The sequence below is a fragment of the Lethenteron reissneri genome, chromosome 48 (genome assembly GCF_015708825.2).
Source record: "Lethenteron reissneri isolate LAM-NWPU_2019-01 chromosome 48, ASM1570882v1, whole genome shotgun sequence".
Taxonomy (NCBI): Eukaryota; Metazoa; Chordata; class Hyperoartia; order Petromyzontiformes; family Petromyzontidae; genus Lethenteron; species Lethenteron reissneri.
The window spans coordinates 855522-869406 of NC_083826.1; the positions used below are offsets into that span (position 1 = coordinate 855522).

Genomic DNA, 13885 nt, shown 5'->3' on the forward strand with positions numbered 1-13885 from the left:
GTGTGGTACGTACATCAGCACCTGGGAGACAAAGGCAGCCCTGGAAACACCACCCACTAATGCTGCCCTTAATCGGTTAATGGCACTTGCCCCAGCAGCCTGTGTAGGCTATATGGTGGATCTTTGTCATTGTCTCTTGTAAGCATGTGTGTGCGTGCACTCACATGCGTGCTCCCAATCCCTTCCAGCAACAGGCGCGTGATCTCAGCTTGCCGGTCAAACTCCGTCTGCGTCACACGGAGCTCTTGTTCGGCCTGCAAAGAACGCGAACGTACGGGCAGCACACACGGGCAGCACGCGCACGGGGGGAGGGGCGGGGAGCGGGACCGCGTTATTAACAACGGCAGCCGAGGGCAGCGAGCCCGATGAGAAAACACAGATGTACGCGTTTGTGCGTGTTGAACTTCTTTCGCAGCGTACGTAGCCAACCGCGCTAATCGGAGGTGCGGGGGGGGTGGGGGGAAGGACACTCGGCGGACGGGGCTGGCGAACGCCATCACGACGAAAAGTGTGCAAATCCGTGCTCGCGCGGTACTCACTCTCGCCACTTCGTCCGCCCAGAGCTTGGGTCACGTAAAGCACAACAAGGGAGACACACGCCGTCACTTTCACTTCAAGCGCCATCACAGGGCTCATGAGGTGTGCATGGGATGGTTATGTTGGGGCTCGAATTTAAACTCAACTTTTTATTTTACCAGATAAGGCCCATTTAGATATAGAGCTCTTTCTCAGAAGCAACCTGGCCACAAATGATAGCTCAACGAAGTGGCTTATCACGTGGAAATGTATAGCAGCCAAATGCTCGAAACACACGTTGATTCTAAATGTGGAGGGAAAAGCCGGAGAACCCGAAGAAAAATCCAAGCGACCACAGGGAGGGAGACACCGCAAACTCCAAATATACAGGCATCACGGTCGGGATCGAACACACGACCACGTGTATACCAGGCGAGGTAGTTAACATCGCTACCGTAGTGCCCCACAATACTTCCACTATGCCGGTCAGTGAGGGTTACTGAAGACGGGGAGCAAAGAAGCAGAAGCATGGTATAGTACAACAATAATGCTGCTCTATGGGAACCTCATTTGCCAGTAAAAATATGATAATTGGTTTTTTACCCTTCTATCTGGCAACAAAACTGACACCTTTTTACAAGGAGTCATGTTTGCATAGACCTCAATACCTGCAGTCATAATACAAACAAAAGAACATAACTCTGATAATGTGCACTGTCCTTGAAGTTGATTGGTCCACACCCGAGACAGCTTTCCTTAGAGCCTAGTCTCACATGGGTTGGACCAGATGACGCCAAAAGGAAAGCTGTCTCGGGTGTGGACCAATCAACTTCAAGGACAGTGCACATTATCAGAGTTATGTTCTTTTGTTTGTATTATGACTGCAGGTATTGCGGTCTATGCAAACATGACTCCTTGTAAAAAGGTGTCAGTTTTGTTGCCAGATAGAAGGGTAAAAAACCAATTATGATAATAATGCTGCTCTATATGGTCCTCAGCTGCCCACATGGTAGCCTGGCCACAACGTCGTATAGCTGATGACACCTGCCACGCACGGTGGTCGCCCATCCGAGCAATATCCAGGCTCAATTCCGCTTAGCTTTTGATTTGGTCATTGGCCATTGAGTTTGGAGGTGATAATTATTTTCTTATAATCTCTTCAATTATAAAGCACCAGCCAGTCACGTGGTGTTCATTATTATTATTTGTGGCCTGCATGGCCATACGAGACTCTGGACAAAGTGTGGACTAACAGATTCACGCACGGAAAACCAAAATCTCTTTTTTTTTAGTTTTTACGCCATCGCCTCTCCGCCCAGGGAATTCCATTTCACCAGAGTCGTGGTGCATGGCGAATTTAGACTCTGCCACCGTGGGCTCTGCCACTGAATGAGAGAGACACACACACGGGACGCAGGCCCGTGGTGCCAACATCGCGGTCGCGTTTGCACCACAGAGGACGTGGCGAGGGGAGGGGAAGCCCGGCAGACGCTCGTGCACTCGCAGGCCAAGGCAGGGAGAGATGCGGTGATCCACTGCAACATCTTCCCTACCATGCTGGAGGCTGTGTTTGTGTGGCAATGTATATTATATATATGAGCTGCAGTTACTTTTTGGTTAGTTTATTGGCGACTGCTCAGATTTATGAGATGAGAGTTAGTTTTTTACGTGAACGCTAGGCGCGCAAGACATAATTAATCTTCAACTTCCCCCAGATTGAATTAACTGTCATGATTTACAGTTATGAATCAATTCGTTTTGCCACGCTACACTGTCGTTTGTAGACTCTGCCTGTCAAATTGTGTTTTCTGTCTCGTTCGTTCCAACCAATGGCCTAAAGGAAAGCTGTGGCCAATTCGAATATAATTCTCAAACGTGCAGATATCTGCATTATCGTGAGCATAGGAATACATTAAAAACAGATATTTTACTCATTATTGTATCCCAATTGTGGTATCGATGGCATGCCATGAGATGAATGAATCCATGAGAACCCTCAAAGAGCCGCTCCTTGTGTTACCGAAGCGGATATCACAGAGCTCCCTCTTGAGAACCCTACCAGCGAACCTCCAGTCCACAGCGTATCAGGAGGAGAGTGCTTTCCCTGCCAGCTCCTATGTTCGTCGCAATACAGTCAATCCAATACTTTTTAATTCTCAGACCCGGGGTTTAGCCAAATTAATTGAAGAACCATGTGACCAGTCTGAGACCCAGCATCAACTCCCTAAAACTGAGAACCCAGTTTAATCACAGCAGTGGCATAGGCACTCTGACCACTGAGCCACGCGGTCACTGACAACGTGGGAGTTCATTTCAATTGACGAATCATCACATGACGATTAAAAACGGCATCCGAATAGTCAAGCTGCAGAGAGCAGCATAGACTCACCCGGTACAGAACCCTCATCTCATTTTAAGAAAAGTAATAAATTCACTGCCCGAGTTTAGTCAATAGCAATTAGCCATTATCTGCAGTGCATATATATCAAAATGCTGGCATTCATTTCCACAGCATGTTGGATATCCCAGAATGGAGCACACCAAAAATTGGCACCAACAAGATGAATGCGCTTGCATTTAAATAATAACACAAAGGTCCCATTTGGCCTTGAGGAACGTCAGTTAATGTACTGTAAGCGAGCACTTATGAAGAATGGGACGGCACACGAGATGGATCGTGGGGTCGGCATCACGCACTTCCGGAACGAAAGTTGACCACATGGCCACATCAAGCAATCGGTTAAGATGCTAGGAGAGGCCCCACCAGGTTCAGATCCCCAAATTGTCACGAGGTGATAATGTGCCAACGGTCATTGCAGATAGGTATCAAAGGTCGCAGTGATGAACAGAACACGGTGCACTACTAACTATTACACCACAGGCAAACCCACACACACACACAGCCGCCCCCCTTTTGTCGGAAACGAGGCAGGTCTTGTGCTACGTTTCCACGACCACTGGCAAGAAGAGCCCGGCATTTGGCCCAGGAATGGCTTTCAAGGCCCCGAGGATCCGTGTCTCCACACTCTGCGAGCTGCGAAGCTACGTGGGCTCCGCACCACCACCTCTCTGGCTGGTGGGTGAAGTTTAGCAAGTGCTCAAAACTAAATTTGATTTTAAACATTTAAAAACAAGGCATTGGGAAAGTTTAGACTAATGTACGCCAACATCTAATTTGTCAATTTCCAGCGCACATATTAAACACCAACTCGGCGAGGGAGCTGATCTGAGTTAGTCGTGTCACGACGTGCGTGTCCCATTTCTATGTTGACCCCATGAGCGCATGCGCACTCCCGGGGTCGAGCCAGGTGAGTGCACGCAGCACGGGATGGAGGGTGCTCAGAAGTCTTGGAACCGTGCCTACTTTTACCACTTTTCCACTGACACATCAAAGCCAATCTAACACAGGGCCCCCACAATATGGATGTATTACAACTGGTTATTTCTGAGGTAAGATTTTTCTGAACCATGAAACACTCTGGTCTCGCAAAACATCTGATTCTGGCTCAGGTTAAAGCTGGACCAGCGACAGGGTTCATAGTCACGCGCACGACTCAACTCGTCAATTGAATGTGTCGTCAATGACACGGCTTGAGATCTGCAGTGGAAAAAAACAACAAGGCACCTCCTGAGCCACGCACGACTCCTGAGCCAGCCTCGGCACGGCCCCCGTGCGGTAATGTTTAATACGGTGGAATCGAGGGCTCGGGTATCGTGTCCGCCCTAGTAAGGCTGCCAGCACTCTTCCCCCAGCGGTCGTGAAAACCTGGCATCAGCTTCCTGGCCCAGGGAGCGGCCGGCAGATCGGCAGATCGGCAAAGCGTCCGCCGCCTTACCCCCGCCGCACTGGCCGACAGCACGTAATTTCGCGGGCGGGTCTCGTTGAAATCCGGCTCGGTCTGCGGGGGTGGTCCCAGAAGCGGGTTCCGCAGGGGGGTTACGGGGCGTACGCACGTTCACGCGGAGCCGCAAGAGACAGCGGCCGAAGAGAGGGAACGAGGAGGAGGAGCAGATGGGAGACACAGCAGGCGATGAGAAAAGTACACGCCGCAAGTTTGTGGCCACGCAGCGTTGAGTGCCAATGCGCACACGCGGCACTGGAGAGCGCCCGTTATTTTGCAGTGGCTCCAAAGAAGCTGCATACTGCTGGCCGTTGTAAGACTTAAAAATGTGAACTGCGGATGATATTTTAATTTACCATGCAAGAAATACGCACGGCGATTCTTCTATGCGGCTTGAGCTCACATGACGGAATAAAGCGGATGCATGTGCGGTGAAGGAGCGGTCATGTGATCTTTGGGGCCCGTGAGAGGGGATGATGGTGAATGTGTACCACTAAAGTACAATAACGTAGTTCTCGTTTCTTTCGGAATTTCAACATTACTCATGAATACAAGGTTGCATTGCATTTTACCAGATTAAAATAATCTTCTTGGTTCTTTCGGTAAAGTGACTTTACCGAAAGAACCAAGAAGATGAATCCCTGCAGTCACGAAAGCTTTAAATCGAAAGATTAAAATAACTTTCACTGTCCAAATATGAGGGAAATGACTCAGACCCAAAACCCTGTCTAGGGCGCTGCTCGTATGCATGGTCGTGCTGCCAGCTGTGGGAATGACCACAACATTCCACGCGACATCGTCATGTCCACAGCACTCGGATTTGTCCACACATTGCTCCAGGAATGAGATTTTGGCCGATGAGCCATAACGGAGGCACCGAACCCCATGTGTGGATGTTAATGATCACCGTCATGTGCAGCTGCGAACCCCCTGCTGCTGGTAACCTGAACAAATTGTTGGGGCAAGTGCTGGTAGCGAGCACCTATGAAAGCCAGAACGGCACACGAGGGGGTGGGTGGACAGCGCCACGTCTGGCCGCCTTTGTCTCCCCAGTGGCGATGTTTTTACACACCGCACCAGGTACTCATTTGAAGTTGAATCGTCACTGGTGTTGGCCATGAGCTGGAATCGAACTCGGGTCGCCGGGATTATAGCACATCGCGCTAACCGCTACACTTACCGCTCACACGTACACACGATGAATCTCTCAGTCTAGTTATATAATTGGAATCCGCATTGTTTGCGAGCACCTATTGAGGACGGCGTGACATGCAAGGCAGTAGCCGAGGTCAGTGCCACAAAAACACGCGCGTGCCCAGCCAGCCTCACTCTTCCCCGGCGCTGATGTCGGTGAGCAGATTCACACGCACAGCGATTACGCTCCGACTGAATGGATCAAAAACAACTCGCAAGCGCGTTCGTCACAAAAGCAACGCCTCCACGGACGGGGCATGGGTGAAACGTGGGTGCGAGCGAGCGTACGCACGCACAAGCGCGTGCGCTGTTAACTTTGTGGATGCGCGCGTGGCACTCACCGCAGCCTTGGCCTCAGCGCTGCGAGCTTTCTTCAGCCGGGACTTACATGCGTCCAGGTCCAAGCGCTTGTTTTCCAGAATTTTCTTCTCCTTCTGCATGTAAGAGACAGCAGGAAGCCCACACCACCACCGCCACCATAGTTCTTAGCAACGTCAACACGACCACCATCATTATCTTGGTCATTCACTCTTGGTCGAGTTTTGCAAACACTAGATTTGGGGTGACCCCACATGTATTCATAATGATAACAGATAACATTTTAAACCAAAGAATAAACCATTAAAAGATTGTAATGGCAGTGTCATATTGCATGACAGAACCGCATCTTCATCAAGACCTGTCCACTCTACCTGCCCATTACTTGTGTTCCCTTTGTCAAACAGTCGAACGTAACTATTCACCCAGCCACTAATATATGCATCGAAAATTAGCAAACAGATGGTTATTTAAAGAAGTAACGTTAACTTCAGAGAGCATACAAGTCCCATCTGCACACCAGAATCTACCATTGTTATTAAGTACGGATATCTCCACTCAAACATGACAATAATACATTATTGTTGGTAGCGCCAGCTCATTGCGTGCCTGCTGCCGCCTTCCTGCTTGCCTGCGGTTCCTCCTCGTGCCTCCGCGTCATTCTCTCTCTCTCTGAGAGTGAGCGAATACTGCGCGGTTTACAAGTTGAAATTATCACTTGATTATTATTATTATATTTTGAACAGCACCAAAAAAACCTTTCCATTATCTCGAGAGAAAACTATGACGCAGATTCGATTCAACATGTGTACAACTGTGTGCATGGGGGCACAGTTGTACAATTCTGGACGTACATTTCAGACGTTTTAAACGTTTAGTAAATCGTTGGAGTAATTTTCAAATATAAATGTGTCGTTAAACCCGCCACCACCCGCCACAGCCAATTAGTATGGTTTGGCACGTTCTGTTTATGTCACAAACAGAACGTGGTACAGCACACCAGTGTGTTGAGGAGCAAATCCACAACATTTATACATGTCAAACCACGATTTAATTCCATATATAAGCCATGTGTTTTTTTTACTGCGGTGGGAAGCGGTGGTGTAGTGGTTAGCGTAGTGACCTTAGTGCGATTTCAAGGCACGGCTAAAATTAATTGCGAGTGATAACAGAAACCGATCCTGAGCTCCTGAGCAGTGCAGTGAAGTATGGTCAACAAACCCCCACGAGTGACACGGCAATCAGTGGACTAAAGAGCTGTACATTTCTAAAAATAGGAATACCTTCAAAATAACACTCCGTGTGGATTGTTGGGATTGTGCAATTTTCACGGTAAGGTCACATCATTTGCGGAACTGGCCCGTTGCAGAAAAACAAAACCGTCTATTTTTGTGCACCGCGCCCGGCTCAATGTTTTGACTGTCAAAGGTGTGGCCACAGGGAAGGTTGGTTGGGGGAGCGAGCAGGCGAGTGAGGGAGCGAGTGAATGAGCGAGCGAAGCTGTCGGGTCGGAGCGTCCCGGGGGAGTGTGGAGCCTCACAGCGATCGTCCTGAAGTCGCCGTCCAAGAAGTTGCGCAGGGGCGTGAGGAAGCCATTGGCCGTCGTCTGGATAAAATCCTTCTCCGAGATGCCCAGCTCCTTCTGTGTGGTGCCGCACTTGATGAGGGCGCAGCCTGGCACCGGCACACATGCGCACACGCCCACCGTATTTGTGTGTGTGCATGTGGGGAGGCGGTAGTGTAGCGGTTAGCACGCTGCGCTACGAACCTAGCGACCCGGGTTCGATTCCCGCTCATGGCCAACACCAGTGACGATTATCTGAACCGGTCCTGGGCCTCCCCTAGGTCGACTCAGCCTGAAATGAATACCTGGTATGGTGTGTAGACATCACCACTGGGGAACAAAGGCGGTTGGGCGTGGTGCTGGCCACCCACCCCCTCGTGTACCGTTCCGGCCTTCATAGGTGCTCGCTAGCAGCACTTGCCCTTACAGTATGTTAAGGCTATACAGGGGATCTTCATCTTTGTGGGGAGTGGTTAGCGGTTAGCGCGATTGCACTACGAACCCGGCAATCCGGATTCGGTTTCCGATCCTGGCCAACACCGGTAACAATTATCTGAACCGGTCCTAGGCCTCCCCTAGATCGACTCAACCTCAAACGAGTACCTGGTGCAGTGTAAATATTGGCACTGGGGAGACAAAGGCGGCCAGGCATAGTGCTGGCCACTCACCCCCCCTTGTGTGTTGCGACGGCCTTAATAGGTGCTCGCTAACAGCAAATGCCCTAACAGTCTGCCAAGGCTATATGGGGGATCTTAGTCTTTGTATGTTACTACAGCATGACTGTGTGCACACCCAGCACGCTTGTTTACGCACGTGTGTGTGTGTGTGTGTGCACGCGCACGACCGCTAAGCGAGCATGGGGATGCAATACGTATCAACTAAGCAACAACTGCACATATTTAACCAAGGCACATACTGAATGAATGTTATTAAATGAGAGTACACAACCAAAGAATAAAATAATATAAATGTTGAGACTGTGTTGGCAGTGCTGCACAAGCACAAACAACAACAAAACTTGACACATTTGTCAATACTGATGTTGCTCTATAAAGAAAAATATATTGCATAAAATATATTCTAGGTAGCTGGAAAATAGCAATTTATACAATATGTAGTTGAATGTAAGTGACTGATTGATTGATGTAAATGATAATTATGTTCTAGAAGGGATAGAGAGATTAAATATGGCATACATTCCAGTATACAGATTACAATCTTCATCATTGCCACCAGCATGGTATTTGCGTTCAATACATTTACAAAGGAGAAGTGTAAGGAGCATGGAGATGCGTGTACATGTACAGCATATGCATATATTATACGAATGTAGTAGTCAATTTCAGTGCAGTAAAGTATGATTCAGTGTCAAGCAATGCAGTATTGTGCAATAACACGAAGGCCCATATCTTTAGTCACAGCTCGGCCGAGGCTTGGCTCTGGCTCAAGTGAGTCAGCTCAAAGCCCTGCCAAGCTTGAGCCAGCTCTGAACATGGCTGAGCCTCTCTCACGCGTCTATGAAAGCCACCGAGCAGCTCAAGGCTGAGCTGAGCCACGTTAGAGGCCACGCCCAGAGCCGTGCAGCGACCAAGAACACATCCCTGAGTAGCGTACGATGTTGTGCTATCCTGGGCTGTACACACGAACCCTACCATAGGCAGTGCCCGGTCCAAACTCTTGCCCGGCCTCAATCATGTACTGGCCGAGATACTCCGAGTTGGTGGCCCGAAGGGGAGCCTTCCCTTCCAGCTTCTCAAAGAAGTAGTCTTCTATTCTCGCATCTGGGAGAGGGAGGTGGGGGGGAGAGGGAGGTGGGGGGGAGAGGGAGGTGGGGGGGAGAGGGAGGTGGGGGGGAGAGGGAGGTGGGGGGGAGAGGGAGGTGGGGGGGAGAGGGAGGTGGGGGGGAGAGGGAGGTGGGGGGGAGAGGGAGGTGGGGGGGAGAGGGAGGTGGGGGGGAGAGGGAGGTGGGGGGGAGAGGGAGGTGGGGGGGAGAGGGAGGTGGGGGGGAGAGGGAGGTGGGGGGGAGAGGGAGGTGGGGGGGAGAGGGAGGTGGGGGGGAGAGGGAGGTGGGGGGGAGAGGGAGGTGGGGGGGAGAGGGAGGTGGGGGGGAGAGGGAGGTGGGGGGGAGAGGGAGGTGGGGGGGAGAGGGAGGTGGGGGGGAGAGGGAGGTGGGGGGGAGAGGGAGGTGGGGGGGAGGGGGAGGTGGGGGGGAGGGGGAGGTGGGGGGGAGAGGGAGGGGACGTGAGCAGCCATCGCAATAAACTAAACTTTTTTAATTTTACCAGGTAAGGCTCACTGAGCTGTGTAGCTCTTTTTCAGAAGCGACCTGAGCACAAATGATAGCTCAACGAAGTGGCTTATCAAGTGGAAATTTATAGCTGCCAAATACGCAAAACACATGTTGATTCTCAACGCAGAGGGGGAAAACCGGAGGATCCGGAGAAAGATCCATGCGGCCGTGGGGAGAACATGCAAACTCCAAACATACAAGCATCAGGGTCGGGATCGAACCCACGACTTCCTGTATACCAGGCGAGGTAGTTAACATCTCCTAGCCACCGTGGTGCCCAACACAATCAGACCCTCTCAACCCATAACCTCCTCACGTCCGTGTTACTGTTCGCCCTGCAATACGAACTGCAGACAGATTAGTTCCTGGAAGAAAGAAAAACATTGTCAACATCTGATCAGTGGTGCTTGTAATGTCTGGAGTGTGGTCGTCACAAATAAGAAGACAATTTCCTTCTCAGAGGCTCAAGACCTAACCAGAGAGCAAATCACACCTGAGAAGTTGTCTTCTCTTAATCAGTTATCACAGTATCTGGGTCAGAAGGTCAAGAGCCGATCGGGTTTCTCTCACGGCAGTCCACTGACAATGCCTTTTGTTCTTGCAGTGGTTTTATGTGTGTGCGTACATACTGTGCGGATGTATTATTCAAGTGTGTGTACTGTATTATGCATGTGGGGGTATCATGCGTGTGTGGACATTAAAGGAACGGCAACTCGGTATGCAATTAATCAGATTCTTACGTACGCCCACCCAATGATGACAATAATTTACGTCCGTTTATCAATCCGCTGCTGGATGAGGGACCCCCCCATGCTGTGTCGACACAGGGACAGTGTGACCACACCTTCCTTCGTACAAGACAATTACAACCGGGTTTTAATGCATGCGATATGCGCTGCTTAAAATGGGAAATTTTAAGTGGGGTTAAAATTGCCTCGTCAAAACGGCTCGGTCACATGCTCAGCCATCGTGAACGTATCAGCACAAAGATCCCTCCTGAGTAGAACCCTTCAGGCCTCGACCAAAATGGCACCGTACAGTCACACGCATGACAGAGTCGAAATCAATTAAGCAAATAAATGTCTTGACACACTGACACTTATTCCTATAAAGGAGGTTGGACCCCCAAAAAACAAAAGAGCTCTTATCTTGTACGTACATTTCGGTACATTTCGGCCGTGTGCCCTCTGTCCAACATGAGCTTTCAGCTACATTCGGCAAAGCCCTGCATTTACTCAAACGCACCACTGCTGGCGGAGAGGCCTCCACTAGGGAGAGGATTTGGTCTCTCTTCCACCCTGATCAAATGTGTTGGAAACTGTGGCAGTACCTACACAATACTCCACCACATGCTGGGTGTACAGAGGTGTTGGGCCGTAAGAAATGTGGTCACAACTTCACATCCCCGCACGAGAAGATGGTCAGCACACTGCACCGTACGTAGCCAACCGTGCGAGTCGGAGGTGAGGGGGAAGAACAACAAACTAAACACAAAAAGCAGATTTAAAGTAATGAGTTTTCCATCTAGATTTAAACGTGCATAGCTCCAGTGGCTTCCTAATACCGTATTATAGTGACTCCATGCCGTTGCGATAAATGTAGAATTTCCCGCAGTTTCTTTACTTGGTCCCACAAGCTTGTGGGAAAACGAGGCGTGGATCACCCTGTAAAACTATGGAGATTTAAAATAAATATGCAATCGATAAAAAAGTGAGAGAGAGGCAATAAAATGGCACCAAGGTCAGCGATCAAGGCAAAGGCGTAACGAGACGGGGTGTGGACTCCGCAACGCAGCTGTGCAGGCACAAAGAAGTTGATGGCGAAAGGCATTCTCAGATGCTCGATAAATCTCCACCATATTAACCCTTTCCCATGATGTGCATGTACGTCATCAGTTTTTCTTCCGATTCTATTCCGATGACATACGTGTACGTCGTGACATACGTGTACGTCAATGGAATGGAACCGGAAGAAAAACTGAAATAAGCTAAGAAGGTTGTCAGAGTACCGCAGCTCCCACAGTCTGGCCCCAGCTATAATAGAGTGTGCGGTCGTGTAGCTACGGTTCTCTGCGGTGAGCACATTGTCTTCAAAAACAACGGCGCTACTACGCCTCTCTACAATTAACGCCAAGCTGCTTGCGCATTCCGAGATTCAGCGGTAAACGGGTCGCCATCCTGCAACTTGCAGGGAAAGGGTTACCAGCATAATCCGCGATGACCCCTTGACCTCGCTAGAACGGGACGCCACCCTGCACCTTGCAGGGAAAGGGTTAACGGCATCATCCGCGATGACCCCTTGACCTCGCTAGAACGGGACACCACCCTGCAACTTGCAGGGAAAGGGTTAACGGCATCATCCGCGATGATCCCTTGACCTCGCTAGAACGGGACGCCACCCTGCAACTTGCAAGGAAAGGGTTAACGGCATCATCCGCGATGACCCCTTGACCTCTCTAGAACGCGTCGGTGACGAGGACATGGGTCATCATCTTCATCGTCATCATTTATTATTTATCCTGCACCTCCCACGCCCTATGTGTTGAGGTGCCAGAACAAAGGGGGCTTTTGAGATGAGTAACAAAGCGTTTTCAGACCAACACACAACTTTAAAAAACAATGCCGTTTTGACTAATGGTTGGAAAAACTTTGCGAAATGGTCCGCAAATTTCTTGTAACCACAATTATTTTCACAAAAGAAAGGTTGGGAACCACTGGTCGAGACAATATACACAACAACAACTCATCTCTTAAATAACCGCTTTTTGCATTTAGTTTGTTGTCCTCCCCCCGCACCTCCGATTAGCACGGTTGGCTACGTACACCGCGAAAAAAGTTCAACATACATATACACACGCACACACGGGAGTGAACAAAGTTTAACAAGTAGGCTTACGCAACCAATATAATTCATAAGAGGTTTTATGGGTTAGATTGTGTAAATATAAATATGTCGTTAAACCTGCCACCACCCAACAGCCAATCAGTAAGGTTTGTCACGCAAACAAAACATGCCAATTCGTTAGTGGTACAGCAGCACACCGGTGTGATGGAGAGTAAACCCACAACATTTACAATTCCAGTATAACATCTTGTCAGCAATTACAACTAGCTTCATCGGGTGACACCCAGACTTGTGGAGAAATCCTCCTGTTCCAGTCTTAAATAGAGGGTCGACTACGTTGACCAAGCTAAACACTGTGCTTGAGACCGATCTCTGCTTAGTCCACCTCATGAGAGGGCGAGAGACGCGCACGGCCCCTACTCACTGGGGTTGGGCTGCAGCAGGGTCTCCGCCTGGCGCATTATCTTGTCCGTCCAGTGCCGGGTCATCTCCGCACGGCCCAGCAGATTCTCAAAGTGGGCATCGAGCTCTGTGCGTTCCGCCTGGCCCAGCTTCTCTTCCGTGAACTGGAAGCGCAAGGGGCGGAGGTAAAAGGATAAAGCAATTAGCACAGATGTGGACAGGACATTTGAATTTGTATTATTTGTCATTTGCTGCATTTTAACCTGATTGCGCTGCCGGCGTCATGTCATGAGACAAAGTATCCATTTGGATCTCTTAGCAGAACAGTGCGAGCGACCCTTTGCGTTAGACATCAGAATACGGAAGCAGACATCACAGAGCTACTTCCGAGATTCCCTCAAAGAACCTCTGGGAGACACAGTTGATGAGCACAGCACATTCGCGCACGTTCGGCATGAGAGTACGGTTCATCGCATGGCAGTCAAACTGATATTTTAATAATTAAGAGCTGGAATTTTTACAAATTAAGTACAGAACCATATTTAACAATAAGTGTTGTGCAGTCTTTGGTGACTGGGCTGAAATCATTAACTCACTACACTTGAGGACCCAGTGTAATTATCAGGAGCTAAACTATTTGTATTTTACCAGGTAAGGCCCACTGAGCTATACAGCTCTTTTTCAGAAGCGACCTGGCCACAAATGACAGCTCAACGAAGTGGCTTATTACGTAGAAATTTAAAGCAGCCAAATACTCTCAACTCATGTTTATAAATGTGGAGGGAAAAACCGGAAAAATCCACATGATCACGGGGAGAGCATGCAAACTCCAAAAATGCATGCGTCAGGGTCGGGATCGAACACACGAACTCCTGTATACCGGGTGAGCTAGTTAACACCTCACCACCATGGCGC

General features: G+C 49.5%; 1 protein-coding gene across 1 annotated transcript in view; it reads right to left on the reverse strand.

The window, feature by feature from the left end:
• LOC133354748 (endophilin-B2-like) overlaps nt 1-13885 on the reverse strand; it is a 33414-nt gene that overhangs the window by 5866 nt on the left and 13663 nt on the right. Inside the window, 7 exon segments of the mRNA XM_061571829.1 lie at nt 165-254; nt 540-563; nt 4353-4415; nt 5894-5986; nt 7411-7544; nt 9087-9215; nt 12993-13134. Of these exon segments, the coding sequence (XP_061427813.1) occupies nt 165-254; nt 540-563; nt 4353-4415; nt 5894-5986; nt 7411-7544; nt 9087-9215; nt 12993-13134 (675 nt within the window).